The sequence below is a fragment of the Ptychodera flava genome, chromosome 21, assembly GCF_041260155.1.
Source record: "Ptychodera flava strain L36383 chromosome 21, AS_Pfla_20210202, whole genome shotgun sequence".
In the NCBI taxonomy this organism is placed as follows: domain Eukaryota; kingdom Metazoa; phylum Hemichordata; class Enteropneusta; family Ptychoderidae; genus Ptychodera; species Ptychodera flava.
In genome coordinates, this window is record NC_091948.1 from 7,375,761 (window position 1) to 7,394,744 (window position 18,984).

Consider the following 18,984-nt stretch of genomic DNA (forward strand, 5'->3'; position numbering starts at 1 on the left):
ACTCATGTCATCCTTAGAGTTATCTCTTTTAAGTTTGCGAAAGACATTTGGATTGGTCACATGATTTTGCCGCCATCTTGGATTTTACGAAAATCGCAATTTAATCATTAAAAATCTTCTTCTCCAGAACCAACACACCGATTTAACTGAAATTTTGCTCATGTCATCCTTAGAGTGATCTCTTTTAAGTTTGCGAGAGACGTTTGGATCGGTCACATGATTGGCTGCTACATTCGATTTTCTAAAAATCGCAATTTAATCATTCAAAAACTTCTTCTCCAGAACTAACACCAAAATCTTTTCGCAAACTTTATAGGCCATACTACTAGATGCTATATAAGAAATTTTAAGGAAATTAACCAGGCAGTTTTTGAGAAGAAGATTTTTAAAGTATTATTTTTCTGATTTTTCAATGACCTTTGACCTCCCCTATACCTCTGCAGCTAAGCTATACAAATGGCTTATTCTGGCCTATGTAAGAGTCATATCTAATTCTGGGCAATCTAATAGAGCAAGAGGTCAGTTTTTGGTTTATAGGGATAACTACGAAAAACAATTTTTTTAACAAAATGTCACATGACTTCGATGACCTTTGACCTCAAATATACATATACGTCCATAACTTAGAAACCACAAGTGCTACATCCTTCATATTTTGTAGGATGGGAGACCTTATGGTGCCATATCCGATACCTCATTAAATATGCACATATCTAATTCTGGGCAAGCCAATAGAGCTAGAGGTCTGATTTTTGGTATATAGGGATAACTTAGCAATACAATTTTTTTGACAAAATATCACGTGACCTCGATGACCTTTGACCTTGGATATACGTATATGTCCATAACTCAGTAACCACAAGTGCTACACCCTTCATATTTGGTATGATGGGAGACCTTATGACACCACATCCTGTACCTCATTAATTATGCGCATATCTAATTCTGAGCCAGCCAATAGAGCTAGAGGTCTGATTTTTGGTATATAGGGATAATTTAGCAATACAATTTTTTTGACAAAATATCACGTGACCTCGATGACCTTTGAGCTTGAATATACGTATATGTCCATAACTCAGTAACCACAAGTGCTACACCCTTCATATTTGGTATGATGGGAGACCTTATGACACCACATCCTGTACCTCATTAATTATGCGCATATCTAATTCTCAGCCAGCCAATAGAGCTAAAGGTCTGATTTTTGGTATATAGGGATAACTTAGCAATACAATTTTTTTGACAAAATGTCACGTGACCTCGATGACCTTTGACCTTGAATATACGTATATGTCAATAACTCAGTAACCACAAGTGCTACACCCTTCATATTTGGTATGATGGGAGACCTTATGACACTACATCCTGTACCTCATTAATTATGCGCATATCTAATTCTGAGCCAGCCAATAGAGCTAGAGGTCTGATTTTTGGTATATAGGGATAACTTAGCAATACAATTTTTTTGACAAAATATCACGTGACCTCGATGACCTTTGAGCTTGAATATACGTATATGTCCATAACTCAGTAACCACAAGTGCTACACCCTTCATATTTGGTATGATGGGAGACCTTATGACACCACATCCTGTACCTCATTAATTATGCGCATATCTAATTCTGAGCCAGCCAATGGAGCTAGAGGTCTGATTTTTGGTATATAGGGATAACTTAGCATTACAATTTTTTTGACAAAATGTCACGTGACCTCGATGACCTTTGCCCTTAAATATGAGTATATTTCCATAACTCAGTAACCACAAGTGCTACACCCTTCATATTTGGCCGCCATATTGGATTTTACTTAAAACATAAAATTCCCACTGACATGTACAGTAACTATGAGATGATGTTTAAAATCATACTTTTCCAAGATCGAATTTTGCACATAATATCATTAGTGCAAGATTTTTCAACCATGTTAACCGCTTGGGCCCCGCCAACGCTGCTTGCAGCTTTAATCCTCTTTTTCTTCTTCTTCTGCCGATTCTTTGTCGACCTAGATCTCTAAAACGGCTGAACGAAAACTTCTCAAATTTGCAGGCTAGTAGGTATCAATTAGTACTCGTGCACCTGACCCTTGAAATTTTGATTGGTCACGTGACCTGGTGGCCATATTGGATTTTCCAAAAACCTTAAAATGGCTTCTCCAGAAGACCTAGGGGTCTAGTCGATTTGAAATTTTTTGTATAGTAAGCATGACCTAAGGTCTCAAATATTTGCAAATAAAATCGCATGCGGTCACGTGACCTTGGCCACCATATTGGATTTTCTAAAATAGTCATTTTATCTTTAAAAATCTTCTTCTCCAGAACCGAAACATCGATTAAGCTCAAATTTTACTCATGTCATCCTTACAGTGATCTCTTTTAAGTTTGCAAAAGACATTTCGATCGGTCACGTGGTTTGGCCGCCATATTGGATTTTTTGAAATCACAATTTAATCTTTAAAAATCTTCTTCTCCAGAACAAATTCACAAATTGAATTAAATTTAATAAATGTCATCTACAGTGTGATCTCTTTCAAGTTTGCGAAAAGCGTTTCGATTGGTCACGTGGTTTGGCCGCCATATTGGATTGTGCAAAAAATCGTAATTTAATCTTTAAAAATCTTCTTCTCCAGAACCAAAACACTGATTAAGCTGGAATTTTACTCATGTCATGCTTACAGTGATCTCTTTCAAGTTTGCAAAAGGCATTTCGATCGGTCACGTGGTTTGGCCGCCATATTGGATTTTGTGAAATCACAATTTAATCTTTAAAAATCTTCTTCTCCAGAACTAACACTCCGATTGAACTAAAATTTTACATCTATCATCTAAAGTGTGATCTCTTTCAAGTTTGCGAAAGGCGTTTGGATCGGTCATGTGGTTTGGCCGCCATATTGAATTTTGCAAAAAATCGTAATTTAATCTTTAAAAATCTTCTTCTCCGGAACCAAAACACTGATTAATATGAAATTTTACTCATGTCACCCTTACAGTGATCTCTTTCAATTTGCAAAAAGCTTCTACATTTATCAATGAAAGTGTGACCTCTTTCAAGTGTGCGAAAGGCATTTGGATCGGTCTCGTAGTTTCGCCGCCATATTGGATTTTGTGAAAAATCGTAATTTAATCGTTAAAAATCTTCTCCTTCAGAACAAATACACTGATTGAACTAAAATTTACACTTATTTTCCCTAGCGGTAGTCCTTTAAGTTTGCGAAAGGCATTTTGATCAGTCACGTAATTTGGCCGCGAATTGGATTTTGTTTAAATCACAATTTAATCTTAAAAATCTTCTTCTCCAGAAGCAATACACACATTCAACTGAAATTTTACTCATATCTTTCATAGTGCGAGCACTTTCAAGTTTGAGAAAGGCATTTGGATCGGTTAAGTTGCCCAAATGTTCATAAGGCTGCAGTTTAAAACCTCGTCAGTCAGAAGATCGATCAGTGATGTTTTGTACACTTGAAAGTCAAAGACGGCACGACAGACTGCAATGCCCGCTGTCAAATTCAGGTAGCAGTCACACGAACCCTAATCTTGGCCCCTTGTGTAAGGCAACTTTTGCGACCAGCTTTTGTACGCCAGGTGACGTTGTCGAGTATACTGCGACGGAAGTACTTAGAGGAGTGTGCCACTTGCTTTAAGGGGTGGCCCACCGGTGTGATCGACTGAATAGAGACAAGGTCCTGCCAGGGCACAATTACTGGGGTCTACGCACAGCTGATATGTGAGTATCAAGGACCATAAATGAAGCTATTCGGGTATTTTTATATGTAGGTGTCTGAATGCACGCTCACTTGTTCATCATGATAAAAAAGACAGGTACATGACATTGCAAGGTGTCGTGATTTGTTTATGTTTCTCTATCTGACATGGATGGAGTGGCCCTGGTGTGTTGTGTAACTGAGAGCATTTAGCGATTAAAAATGTAAACAAGACCACATCAAGTCCAGCCGTTAATGTCGTAAAAATCGCTGATACATATCTATTGAAACAGCACCTTGTTAAGTGAAGTTCTGCAGCTTGATCGAATTTCACTGTAATTGCTTTGTGCAATTGCATGCCCGGTCTAAGAGATCGCCGAAATTTACCCGATATTTATCAGGGATTTGGGGACTCTGATATCGATACTAGACAATAGTAGAATGACTTGCCCTGTGCTTCGGTACGCCAGATCTGTGAAATCGTCGATATTTAATTGGATGTTTATCGGCAATTTGGGGACTCTGATATCGATAGTACACAATACTAGAATGACTTGCCCTGTGCCTCGGCACGCAGGGTCTGTGAAGTCGCCGATATTTACTAGATATTTATTGGTGATTTGGGGACTCAAATATCGATACTAGACGATACTATATTCTGTCAAATCCCGGTTAAATATCCGATATATATCGTGACCTTGTATTTCTGGTCAAACCCGACTTCCAAGGACTGACTCTAACTTCGATACTGAACGATACTAGATTCTGTCGAATCGCGGGTTTATATCCAATATCGGAGAAGTTGGACGCTCTTGCCATAGTTCTAGGTCTAAATAGGTGCTACCTGGCATCTTATGTTTGTTTGCACAACTTATTATAGTGGAAACACTCAGTAAACATCCACTTCCTTCGGCGTCTTTGCCTGCTTTGTTTTGTGCGCGACTTCCGCGCTGTCAGTAACTTTACCAGGGCAGACGATGGCTCGGAAATGCGCGATTTGCGCAATCGCGCAGGCGAGAGAAAACCATGTCCACCATCGTAAATTATGCCGGTTCCCTCACTGTTACTAATGAATCAAAAATAATCCTTATATCAGCCATATTATCGACATATTTTGTCATTTAATTGTCTACTCTTTGAACAACATAATTTGTCGCTTTGTTGTACGTCGGCCGATGACTGACGGCAGACTTCTTTGGCATGCAACCAACATAGTGAGTTGATAGCGTTGGAATATTGACAAAAGCTTAAATGAGCATGCGTGAAAAGTTTCAAGATCCCCCCGTTTTATAGTCCGGTCATTGTACGCTTTCGGTAGTTTCGAGACATCCAAACAATGCAAATGCATTACAAATGCACGGTACGATGCGCCTAGAGTTGATTGAAGTCGGTGAAATGTTAAACATTAAAATAATTTTTAAAATCGTAGTTTCTTTGGTGTCTCTCCTATATCCATACGAACCTATTTGGAATTAGGCAGCGCAGGCCAGGTTTCCTAGCAATGGAATGCGTTATCTGAGTCTGTGCAGTAGTTAGTTTCAGTCGGGGATTCGATATATATCGGACATTTCACCACCTTACATGTACATGTTTTCATAAAACCGACTTCATGGACTGACTGTAACTTCGATACTAAACGATACTAGATTTTGTCAAATCGCGGGTAAATATCCGATGTAGGCCCTATATCAGAAATTCACCGGCTTACTGTTCTGGTAAAACCCGACTTAAGGGGAGAACCATTTGATTTCTGGGGGGGGATATGGAGGATTTTGAGAAAAAAAAAATTGTCACCAGGTGAGAGAGAAGAAAAAAAAATTGATCCTGTCATGGCCTGAGAAAAAAAAAATTGTCATAACAGACAGAAGAGAAAAAAAAATTGTCACAATGCACCAGAAATAAGCAAAATTTGGAGACTTATTCTCATGTATTCTTTGCCGGCGCGCCGCCATAGGCGGCGCAAATGTTTTACCACTAGCAATTCTTATGTTTCTTTTCCCAGCACTTATGATATAAGCATGCACTACATAGGTCTACTTTACACCTCAGTACACTCAATGTTTTCCTTCCCTTTTCTGACCCAAGAAATCATATTTCAGGATTTCTGTTGCAATATCTCAATGGCATAGGCACTATCTAATGGGGACTATTTGACTTCTGTAAATTGTGAAAATTTAAAACACAAGACAGGAGTCAATAAACTAGTATTAAACCAATATATTATTTTCTGATATAAATTTGTTAGAAAGATGTACTTGACAATGAAAATTGAGGAACAACAAATATAATGAAATACAATGTGTGAGCCTTGTTTTTCTGACCACAAACACCGGATCGCAAACATACCATATTCAGGCTTTTCATTAGAAGCTGGCAGCTGGAGAAATGACACCAGAAGGTCACAGATTTTACGTTCCTGTATATTCATTTGTCTTCAGTCTCTGGCAAACAGAACTGTTTTTCACAAATTGTATTGTCATTGTTTGGTTGTTGAATATTGTGACTCAAAAACTGATCATGCAAAAAAATGTAAAAAATATCAGTGTTCAATGTCATTTTCAAACAGTTTTACCGAGTGCAAAATAAACTGAAACTCCTCTCAGATTGCACCATTAAACACATCAATTTCTCAAATTTCCAATACGAGAGGGGGAACCCCCTCTCGTGCTCTCCCCCTTAGGGTATTCTTACAGTTTCACTTAGTAAACAAATTAAAAAACTCTCAGATTGCACCAGACTGCACCATTGCACACATCAATATCTTAAACATTTCCATGCAAGATAGGGGAAAGCCCCTGTGACACTTTCCCCCTAAGCCTCTCTCATGTTCTCCCCTGTACTTTCAAATTCTGCCCGGTCAGATATCCTAGTGCAAACCCTGTCATAATATCCATCCAAATTAAACAATATACTATATGATTAGATACTGCGTGATCTTTTATATCTTTATTTTATTGTTACTTTGAATTTCATTTTGATGTGTTCACCTTTGTTGAACGATCATGAGATAACTGATGATAGTCTAGCAGGGTACATCAGGATTTGATAGGTCTTTACTGTTGCTGTATTTTGTGAATTTTACAATTACATGTATTGGTATTTAACTTTTTTAAGTGGGGGATCGGTCAAAATTTCAGAGTTAGAGAGGGAGGTTACTCAAATTCATCATGGTTGGCGAAGGGCGGGGAGTGACTCGAAATTTCGGAGTTTCAGGCCGTAAATAATGACGGGTCCCTTATATACAACGCATTACAAACTTGATGACCAATAAAAAAAAATTTGCACTGCTACTCCATTTGGAAAAAAAAATTGATGCAGGTCTGACAGTAGAAAAAAAAATTGCTGTCACTCTGACAGGAAAAAAAAATTTGCTCCCATACCCTCTGCCTCCAACACCCCCCCAGAAATAAATGGTTCTCCCCTAATTCCAGCATGCTATTTTTTACATCCATGATTCCAGGGACTGACTCTAACCTAGATACTAGGCGATACTGAATTCTGTCAATTACGGGTAAATATCCGATATGTATCAGATATTTCACCACCTTATAGATCTAGCCGAGCCAATCTAACTTCGATATTGTATAATCTAGTAGCCGTAAATATTGGATATCATATAAAAAGTGCAATGTCGCGGTGTCCTCGGATTCCGGGATAAACTCCTTTGTGTAGCGTTCACCCCGCCCGCTATCGCGTTCACCACACTCAGGTGTCTCACATCACCTTCACCCCACTAAAGCATTCACAAATCACACTTTACGATGCAGCTAGAAGGCAGCTACAATTACCAACTACAAATTGTTTATTGATTGTTGTCAGTTGGGAAGGAAACTAGGTTTAAAATGGCTGCTCACTCACAGCCTGTCGGTAAAATGGCTAATCAAATCTGGACGCTCTAATAATAGTTCTAGGTCTAAATAGGTGTGACCATTTCAGTTGTTAGTGTAGCTGTTCAGAACGTTTCTTTGCACAACTTATTACAGTGGGAACACTCAGTAAACATGCACTTCGTGAGGTTTATTAGTGTAAAAGTAGCCCTGCGTTCAGGTTTGTGTTCCCGGCGTTATACGGCCTCCACCACAGCCCTGCAACGGTCTGTGGAGATAACTTGGGTCTCTTCGGCGAGATTCACAATGGCCATCTCCATGGTCGAGTACGTTATGTTTCAGAATGCGAGCGGTTTTGGACGTTAGAAGAAGTTAATCGCAACTTTTCTGCGGTAGGTTAGGAGGTAAAAGCAGATAGGGAAAGGATATTGCCTCTATTTTTTACATCCATGCCCCAATAGAGAAGAATTTCGGCCAAAAAGACCGTATTTCGTTGCGGTCTGGATCTGGACCGGACCGCAGACACCCCAGTTATTACTTCCATACGATCAACCTCCCTATCAGTGCAACGGGTGTCGATCATTCTGATGTGATCGTTGGCCCATCAAACGGGTTTATATAAGTTACTGAACCTTTTCAGAGGGGCTGTTCAAGTTACGGATAAGTTTGGAAATCCGTGTTTGGCTGTAGGTGACTGTGTGATTATGGATAATTGCGGTTTCCACCACGCGCGATATATTGAACAAAATCTCCAACTACTATTGCGGAAAGTCTACCGTGAATTTGGAAAGTTAGGTAACGGCAAAAGCATACGACTTATTTTACAAAGTAGAGCGAGTAAGGCACTCCTGAACGGCGAAAATGTTGTGGTGTATTGCTGGCAACAAGACAATATCTTTACTGACGTTAGGAACTTGTGTTGATTGGCTTCCGTAGAGATGAATTCGCGAGATTTTTCAGTGTATTGTGACGTGATATCGGAAACAGATTTTCAGAGAAGGCACTCGCTCGTCTGCCGAGTCAACGTACTTCCGCATTCATATCGTGCAAATGCGCAATTCTTGTCGCGATATTTGAGCATTAAACTTGATCGTCAGTGAAACAAAAAGATGGTTCTCAATATCAAAACATTATGTATTTTATATTTTAGGGTTCTGTTTAAGTAATAGACATGAATATTTGGATTTATGATCCATGATTTCCGCGATCCGTGGCATGATTCAAGCTGGCCGTGAATACGCACTGATTTTTTTTTTGTGATGACCCCTGACCCAAGTGTCATCGATACGTTGTGCGCGCTGTCCGAGCATCGCTTGCTAAAATTCATGGAGCTACCAAAGCTCCATGCTAAATTCAAGCGTAAAGCAAATGTATCGAAAGTCTAACATGCACAAATATCTCAAGTCTATGAGTATTTTACTTTTGAACTGGTATGAAAATGGATATCTAATTCGTTTGAAAATGGATATCTATTTCGTTTGAAAAACTGGTGTGCTGAAGCAGGTTTCGTGCTGTTAAAGCGCGACATGTACAGTACAGCACTGATAGCGATTGCAGGTTTGTTACCAAGGCTGCGTTCACAAAAAAAAAACAAAAAACGGTTAGGGGCGGCTGGAGAAATTCAGGAACGGTGATTCGAAAAGTTTGAGGGTAGTAGAGAGGGAACTTGAAATATTGCCCCACCTGTAGGGGCACTTGAAAATGATTTGGTTTCCTTTTATGTTTTACATTTTCCGATTCCAAGTTTTTGTAGGTAATTTAATGAACAATGAATACCATTTTATGTCATTCAAAAATGTTGTAATGTTAGTAATAATTTAACAGAATCTACAACCATTTTGTCACATTCCATGACTTTTATCTCGACAAAAATCTAAACATTTGTGATTTGTCGTAAAAAAATCAGACTTGAGCCTAGTAACAGGGCACAAGCTCCAACCGTGATGATTTTGCAATACTTCTATGCAATATATCAACTACAGTTTCTTGCTGTCTCCCTAAAGTATGCTCAAACACACAATGTTCAGTTTCTCGACAAAGCCAGTATATATAAATATGTATTAGGTGATAGTTTAATTAGAGTCCAGACTGACAATCAGTTGTCAGCATTGATGCATGGTACACATACACTGGCTGTGCTAACAAGCTGAATACTGGACAGTTCAACATACTGTAGAGAGTAGAACACGAACGCAGTTGTATAAACTGAACATAAATATTGTCAAAATTATCAAAGATAATACCGCTACTGCCTATGGGCAACTGTCACTACCAGATACTGCCCTGTTACTGGTACAGTAGTGTCACTGTTACTGCATACATGAGCAGTGACAGAGAGAGCTCTGACTCTCATGTACATAGTAGTTGAACAATAGTGTGTGTCAAATGACGCTCATGAATTCTGGCATATGAGAATAATCAAATATTACAAACAAAAGATGGGGTCACCATGCTTGATTTTCTAAATTTTCACATTCTTGTCATAAAATTATACAAAAGTAAAACTTTGAACAGTAAAGATGAAATGAAAAAATATATGACTAAATGGAATTACAACCAAATTTGCAATTATTGCACTCAAAATTTTTTTGATGGAATATTTCAGCCTTCCAGTATTGTCAATATTGAGTAGCATCTAATTCATATATGTCTTGTACTTTTGAAAGACATTTTCGGTAGCTCACCGTGCTCAGTTTCAGACTCCACATTTGATTTTGCGAAAATCGCAATTTATCTCTAAAATCTTATTCTCCAGAACCAAACACTGATGGCAATGAAATTCCACTTTTGTCATTCTTAGTGAGAGCTCTTTCAAGTTTGTGAAAGGCAATTTGATCGGTCACGTGGTTTTGCCGCCATATTGTATTTTGCATAAAACATACGATTACGATTGAAACAGACAGTAAATATGAGATGATGTTCAAAATTCTTCTTTACAAGGACTTGACTGTTTTCAAGTTGAAATTTTGCAAATAATAAAATCACTGCACGAACTGGAAACCATGTTAATCGCTTGGGCCCCGCCAACGCTGCTTGCAGCTTTAATTTACTTCTTTCATTTATTATGCTGACTAAGATGTCCTCGAATTTCAGGCGAGAAATACCCCGACATAAACACTGCAATAAAACAGTACGAATCATATTTTTTTTTCACTTCCGCTCAGCACTATTCAATACCTGTGTTCCACTCTCCTCTTAAATAAATGCTTCACGTAAATTGATTCCGCTAGATCCTTGAACGTCGGCTTTCGGACCGCTGTCTGCAGAGAGGCAGTAAAATAACAACAAATTACACGAGATATTGAGTAAGCTTGCCGTGGTAACATATTTATTTTTTATTTCCAGTAGGTTGTCTGAGATGTTGAATTTGTGAGAATACGTTAGTATGCAAATAACATCATACCAGTGCATCGATGTTGCAAATACAACCATCTGATTGGTCGAGACGTGAAAAAAAAAACAGTGCTATATAAGCGATGTGCACAGCCTTCCTTCCATCCATCCATCCATCCTTCCTTTCATCCATCCATCCATCCTTCCTTTCATCCATCCATCCATCCTTCCTTTCATCCATCCATCCATCCTTCCATCCTTCCATCCTTCCGTCCATCCATCCACCCTTCCATCCATCCATTCATCCTTCCATCCATCCGTCCTTCTCTCTCTCTCTCTCTCTCTCTCTCTCTCTCTCTCTCTCTCTCTCTCTCTCTCTCTCTCTCTCTCTCTATATATATATATATATATATATATATATATATATATATATATATATATATATATATATATATATATATATATATATATATATATATATATATATATATATATATATATACTAAGTACTTTGTATGGGCTACCAGTGAGTTATGCAAAACGTTGCATGTGGAAGCTAATCGTCCCTCTTGCCTAAACAGAGTCGCTTATCTATTGGAAGATGCCTTTGCCTTACCCGTTTGTGGAGTTTGCGCACCACTTCCCTTACAATGATAAGGATTAGGCGAATGTAGTAGCAAGCCCAGAAGACTTGAGTGACAGCCATTATAACTTGTACTGCCTTTGTACCTCTGAGAATTTCTGGCTGTAATTAAAATAAACGAGCGTATTATGCTTCAAATGTACAGCATGAAAGTGTCGGGGGAATAGGCGTCAAAATGATGATAGAATGTTAGCCTTGTTTAATAAACCAAATGAAATTAACTATGGATGAAAAGTGCCTGTTTACGATTGAAACGTGACATCTTGTTTTGAATGAATGATGGGAGATAATTGATATCATTTTAATAAGCTGGCAAAGGTTCAATAGCTTCTCTCTTTTTGAAAAGATCCGTTAAAATGCTCTATCTCGTCAAGACAATAATAAAATCTGCTAGAATTCTACCACAGTTCGAACAATGGCCACTTTCTATGAGAAAACAATATTTTTCAAACCCCAAAACTTAATTCAGCATGTACAGTGCGACTATATTTTGACGCAATGCTTGATAGAATGTGACATTGAGAAGTAAACTTGGAACAATACTTTGAAGAACTGCCTATAGAACATTAGAATATTTGAGCAGTGTTGAAGTTAACACGATAATTTGGGATAATTGGATCTTCACATTTTTCGGATTTCTCAAAAGTGATAGGTTCGATATAGCTTAATGTTCCAATATTACAAATAACTCATAAAACAAATGTGTAACTTAAAAAGAAAAGCGGATGAGCTTACATTTGCAGGTTAAAACGACCTTACTTCACCATCCACTTATCCCAAATTAGTTTTAATCGTGTTAGTTATGGAATCGTATACAACAAAACGGTCAGCATGACAACGCATTAACCTATCTATCAAACTATTTCCGCTGAGCATGAGGCAATCGTTTCCTTACTTTGCTTTGACTTTTATTTCAAGGTAGAATGCGCCTCGGGGACAGATATTCGGACTCTAAAATTTTTACAATTATTTTCTGATATACCACTTGTTGGGATTCATTTTAAAGCTCTTGGTTTAAAAAACTTTTCAGCAGCTTAGTTTTTCGAAATTCGAAAATTTTATTGTTATCCTTAGAGATAACACAGGGATGGAGGCCACTGTGAATTTCAAATATCGGTAAATTTTGGGTTATTTGTTTCTCTAGTACTAAAATTTGCACGGTGACTCCCGATATTTGTTGTTGATTTTTAAAGAGAATGATTGAAAAATTTCTTGAGGAAAATTCACTTTTATTGGGGCTCCCTAAGTATCAAATCAGCCGTATTCAACGGATTCAAAATATTGAAGCCAGAATTGTAACTCGTTCCAAAACCACCTCTCACATCACTCCAATTTTGTATCAGTTGCATTGGTTACCTGTTTCAGAACGCATTGTTTTTAAGATTTTAGTTCTTATTTTTAAATCCATTCATAGGCTTGGACCAATTTATCTTTCTGATATGACCACATTATATGTTCCAAATCGCAACTTGAGGTCAGCTTATCAGTTTAAACTTTGTCCTGTTCGATCACGTACTAAGAGTTATGGTGATCGTGCTTTTAGTGTTGCAGCTCCTATTCTCTGGAATAATCTCCCGTTTAGCATCCGCCAGTCACCAAACCTATCTGTTTTTAAATCAAATGTGAAAACTTTACTTTTTAAAACTGCTTTTTAACTATTTTTATCAACTTTTTGTGGTGTAACTTTGCTTTTTAATTATTTTTTGTAATGTATTTTTTTTTCAGCGTCCTTGATCACAATTTTTGTGGATACTGACGCTTTATAAATAAATTATTATTATTATTATAAAATTTGAGCAAAAGTTTAGGTCTTTCACTTTCGAGGCGCGAACTATCTTAACTTTAATATAAAGTTTCTTCTAAACAGTATGTTGATGCCTAAATCTTCAATGGTGAATAACGTTTGATTTAATGTCCTTTACACTGTCAGTATGACACAGGTATACATGGCCATTTTAAAAATGAAGCTGCCATTGTTTGAAAACGAAATACTTGATCTTCATAAATTTGATTGACAAGACTAGATTTTTCGGATGATGATAATCATGTGCTTGCAAGAGGTAGACATAATAGTATTGGCAGCAAAAACAATAATAACACTTCAAACGTTTTTCCTTCGCAGTAATGAATGTGTTTTATACTATCTTCGTGCTGAATCATTAATACTTCTAGGCCAAGTAATACATAGAGATTAGCGATGTCCAGATATGGAAATAAGCCCACATGCGTTTGATATTAAGATGTACATCATGAGTAAGATGAAAAATCATTACTCAGGTCTTTTGGCTTGAGGCCTATACTGTCCTACTGACATTTATGAGAACTAAAATATATCTTCAACTAACTATCGTAGGACCTTTCCGCCATGGAATTAATCGATAAAATGGCAAATCGGATAATGCCTTTCATGGCCTAAGGTTGATGTTATATTACTCTGTACCATAATGGTGCATATACGCAAAAAATCGAAGTTGCAAATCTTCCTTACTTAGACACATTTTTATTTCTATCATGTGAATTAATGGAAAGCACGTCATCTACCTGACATCTTTTCACTGACATGGCAAATTGAAAGCTCCTAGGAATAAGTCACTGAACTGAAGCTCAGCGTAATTCATGTCGCCAACATTGCCTCTGGCGTAGAAAAAAAAAGTTACTTAATTTGTTGTTTGGTCCGAGTGTGTGTTTAATACCCACCCCGAGTTCAACTTGAAACTCGTCGCAAAACAAGAGTTGAAGCCCTCCGAAGATGAGGTAATCGATAGCGCCGTGGCAGAGGCCGACGATAGAACCAAAGAGTTTGTTGGGATAGCCGATGGACGTAAAGTACGGGTAGTTCCAAACACCAACGTAAAGAACATGAACAGCTGTCACGTAAACTGAAATATAGCAAGTAATATAAGAGAAAGATCTTAAGATTTCGGGAAGAGGTGATCATGACAACGCCAGCAATAACAACCACAATTATAACCATTATCATCGTCATTATTTCAGAATAAGAGATTTTCACTGAGAGCCTTTGACATTTAGCCAAAACTGAATCGTCTGAATAAAGAATACATAACGACTGATACATAACCCCTCATCGTACCTCTAGTCGTTCTGTATAATGAAAGAAAAGGTGAATAGAATTCGAACTTTTAACCGTTAAAGTCGTCCTTATATTTTACGAAGCTGTCATATCAAATGCCCCCCTCTGGGAAGGGAGTTCCTTACTTGCATACGTATGGCTTCGATTGGCTATAAACTACAATTACTGAAGTTTGTGCGTTCATGATAAGAGAGCTCCAGCAAAATTAGATTCCGTTGATAAATGTCTGAAAAAATAATTCGGTTAACCTTGTGACCATGCAGATGTTGTTGTGTCACCAAAGTCGAAATATCTTTTGCCGATGAATAATTCAAAGACGTTTAGGGAAATGGCCCCGAAGGCAAACGCATAACCAAGGCGGTCTTCGTGATCTGTTAGTAAATCCACTGGTCTGGAAAAAAACAGTAAATTCTGTAAAAGTTATTACTTCCATCACAGAGTAACATAGACAGAGTGGCAACGCTTGCATGCCTTTTGTTCCATGGTCGTCTCGGTAGACTATTGGCTTTTCATATTAAAATGAGCTTCAAAGGTGTTAAACTTTTTGGAGGCTTTGTTTGTGGTTGATAATTACACGAGATTATGCGAAACATACGACGAGATGGCATCGTACTGCCAGTCGCGTAGCAACCATAGTTACTTTGTGAGCTCTCAGGCCAGAAACACTGCTTCACGCCAATCAAAACATAACACGCCAGCAGTTTCATAAACATGTCCTTTCTTGACACACGTGTAAAAGACGGTATGACTGACCGTAAACCATTGAGTAAAACCAGACAGTATCGATAAAAGACTTTCAAATTTGGTTCAAACACACTCATTATATTTTCATAAAAATATGAGAGGAATTTTTAAACCGGTAAAACCCACTTTCCTGAAGCTCAAAACACTCCCGTTTTCGCCGGCACATCAATTCCGATCAGCACCACACGACAACAACAACACAAGCTTTGTCGAACATACTTTCGCTTAACAATTGGTGAAAATCCGAAAATTACCGAAGGGTGCATGGTCGGCACTCTTCGGAAAAGAGAGCCAAGAGCTTCGTGAGGCGAGGCAAACATGGATTGCTTACGTAACCGCTTCACGCCTTAAACAATAGCCGTTGCCACTCTGTCCATGTTACTCTGTGCTTCCATGCAACGGCATTTCACAGATCGTACAGTTATGGAAAGCGGATACGGGTATGCAAGTGCATGGTCGGTCTACCTTGTCCTGGACTTCAAACTTCACAACACGTTTTTGGTCAACCATTTGTTGGCTCATTTTGAAGCTCTTCGAGTAAATTAATTGATTACCTTCTTATTTTTTTTTGAAAATCAAAAGTTTGATTCTTTTTCCAATAGAAATAACACGGCGTTGGCCATCTTCTCTAGTACAAAAATTTGCAATTCCGTGACCACTATTTTTATCCTTTATTTTGAAAGACATTGGTTGAACGTTTTCCTGCGGAAAATTCATAAAAGTTCATTCAATTTCGAGGCGCGTTACCCTTAACATTAGATGGTTTATATGAAGAGATCAACACGCTGACGTTAATATGAGCTTACGAACAATAAACAGTCCCTGGTGGGAAGACAATTAATATATACCTACATTGCCAAGCCTGGCCTTCCATTGCAACAACGTTCGCAACATTCCTTTCTCTTCGTGAGAAACGAATACAGTGCCAGTATCATAACCTGTAATAGATAGATAATAAAAAACTGTTCATGGTACAGAAACGACCTACATGTACAAGTAAGAGCATCCAGTCTTGAACCTTTGACTAAGAGAGTAAAGTATACGAGGAATTCCCATGGCGTTGTAATAGAACGGCTATCACCAAAACTCTCATTCTGTCTAATCCTGAATACGAGTTGATAAATAGCGTCAATTTAGATATTAGTATTCGCCATATTTCCGTTCTTTATGGTTTGAAATACGCGTCGACACATGATGCCATTATTGACATCAGCATCCACCTCATTAAATTGTCTGCTCACTGGCGGCGCAGCTGCTATTTCAAAGGAACTAAACGGTTGTCCGACAGGAAAAACGTCTCATTTACATGTGCCACGTGCAAACCTCTGACATTTTCCTTCTACAAAACACTGATCACAATTTTTATGTGTTCATAGAATGGGGAAAATAATCGATTATTCTCTCTCTGTTTGCTACTCCCCCTAATCAAACTTATACAACCATACACTGAATTATGTAAATGCAATATGGCGCCCAAACAGCACCTATTTCTCCAAGGAGATAATAAAAGTGGTGTGCGTTCAGAATGATCATCGGCAGCAGACTGAAAAGGTCAAAGAACGATTACAATTTGAAATTTTAAGAGACACGTAAGACATCTTACCGACGGGATCATCAGGTAGACGTAGAAGTATTTTCCCTGGACGAAACATACTCTGAAAAAAAAAAGAAATAAGGTTTGATTGAAACGTTATAATTTTGGCCACAGGAACAAGCATTTCACACATGCACACTCATCGTTAAAGTCAGGGGATTAAAAGATATAAATCCCAATAAAGTGTCGTCCGGACTAGTATGTGATGACAACAGACAAAACAAAATGTAAATCTGTCATCTTCAGTAGGGGCCGATAATAGTAACATTGAACTTTTACATACAAGCCAATGGTTCGTTCGAAGCGTATTCGCTAATTTGCCGGATATGAACATTATGTTTCAACATTGACGTTCAACATAACTTTTCCTTTGTAACCACTAAATGAATGATATTCCAGACTATGACAATGACCTCTCTCCATCTTCTGGACTGTTTTCTACTTTAAATGTAAAAATACGGAACACATACGAATAGATGTTCAGTAGGGAGACCCGTCCATGTATACAGTTTGCATGTAGTAATTTTTTCCAAAAAAGATTACTTCCTTCTATGACTTCCTCCATTCACATTGATATATGACGTGCTTAATGCTTTAAACCTCCTGTCTTCCCATATTCAAAAGATATAAAAGCATATAAAAAAATAAAGCATATAAAAATTGAACGATGTTTACAATATTTGGCTTGCACGTACTCAATGTTAAAATATGCTAAGCTTGTCTAGAAACATAAAACAACTTCTTTTACTGTCTCATTGATTTCTGTGCAGTACTATGCATGCCCAGTTTGATGGGAGTGCGTTTTTATGGCGTGTTTCTGATCATGCGCGCCAGCAGCCGACATCAGTTAGTCTCTGAGTCATTCAAATTCACCAAATAATAAAATGATTTCTAAAACGGCCAGAACACAGTTGACTTCTTTTGGTGTCGCATTTCATTGTGAAGCTTAATATCTGGTGCATTGTGGTATCTTTCCCGGGGTTTATTTGGCTTATGTATTTTGGTTATTTTGTGAAATATCAGATATCAAATAACACACATCGCTGATTCTCGTGTGTATAATATAAGTAACATACTCTTCCAGGCGAAGTAAAATCGAAACATTTCCACATTATTACCATGGTTAAATTCATTATGAAGTCACCGTGTTCTTTTGTTGTAATTTTTGCACTGCATAGATTCAAACCATTCGTCGAATCGATGATCATATCGTATACATACTTGACTGCATGTTTACGCATCGTCGCAAGACTGTAGCCTCTTTGCAGCAAAATTCTTGCGGAACATCTTGGAACGGAAGTAAGGCTCTGAATCGCGAAAGAGTGTTTACATGATTTTCGAGTCAACCGACGGGTTATCAAAGAGTTCGCACTAGACCTGGCAGCATTAATATTTTCAATATGACAGCCATGGGACAAATTTACCGAATAGCTTCTAAAACTTAGTCGAAGCGTCGTAAACATCCAACTAAAAGCATTTTCTGTGCAACAAATTTCACATCTACTTTGCAGACGTGAGTAATTCAACAAATTCACTGAATAGCTTTCTAAAACTCACACAAGAGTCGCACTGTCATTAAGTTCAGATAAAAAAGCTGTTTCTCTGAGCGACAAATTCAACATTTACATTTCAGACTTGAACCGCTGAATTCTGATATGCTGCTCTCGGAAACGTGAATGATGAACGGGTTCTTGAGTCACGTGTTTACTCATATGTAAAAGGAATTCGTTGCTTTAGATATGCAGTACACTACATCGTATAGACTATTTTTTATTTCATTCTGTATCAACTTTTATATTCAGCCTTTCTTGGGCTCCCCTTCAAAGAAAACCGTACCGTTTAATTTCGCTCTGTCGAATGTACACTATATTACTTCTTATCTCTTGATTATTAAGCTTCCATCTTTTACCTCGTCATGTAATCCGCGCCAATGATCCTGGGTTTTATGTTTCTTATTCATAGCCCTTGAAATACCTTTTCCAATTATTCTTCTACTTCTCCGCAGAAAATTACAAAATCTTGGAAACCATCTGTCTTCGTTTTCTTGTGTTG

At 37.9% G+C, this 18,984-nt stretch overlaps 1 protein-coding gene across 1 annotated transcript in view; it reads right to left on the reverse strand.

The window, feature by feature from the left end:
* Positions 1–18,984, reverse strand: part of LOC139121263 (stimulated by retinoic acid gene 6 protein-like) — a 91,524-nt gene that overhangs the window by 57,597 nt on the left and 14,943 nt on the right. The window contains exons 2-7 of the mRNA XM_070685997.1: positions 16,942–16,993; positions 16,191–16,276; positions 14,843–14,985; positions 14,201–14,382; positions 11,477–11,605; positions 10,705–10,787 (exon numbers count right to left, since the gene is read on the reverse strand). Of these exons, the coding sequence (XP_070542098.1) occupies positions 10,705–10,787; positions 11,477–11,605; positions 14,201–14,382; positions 14,843–14,985; positions 16,191–16,276; positions 16,942–16,993 (675 nt within the window). The remainder of the gene's footprint in view (positions 1–10,704; positions 10,788–11,476; positions 11,606–14,200; positions 14,383–14,842; positions 14,986–16,190; positions 16,277–16,941; positions 16,994–18,984) is intronic.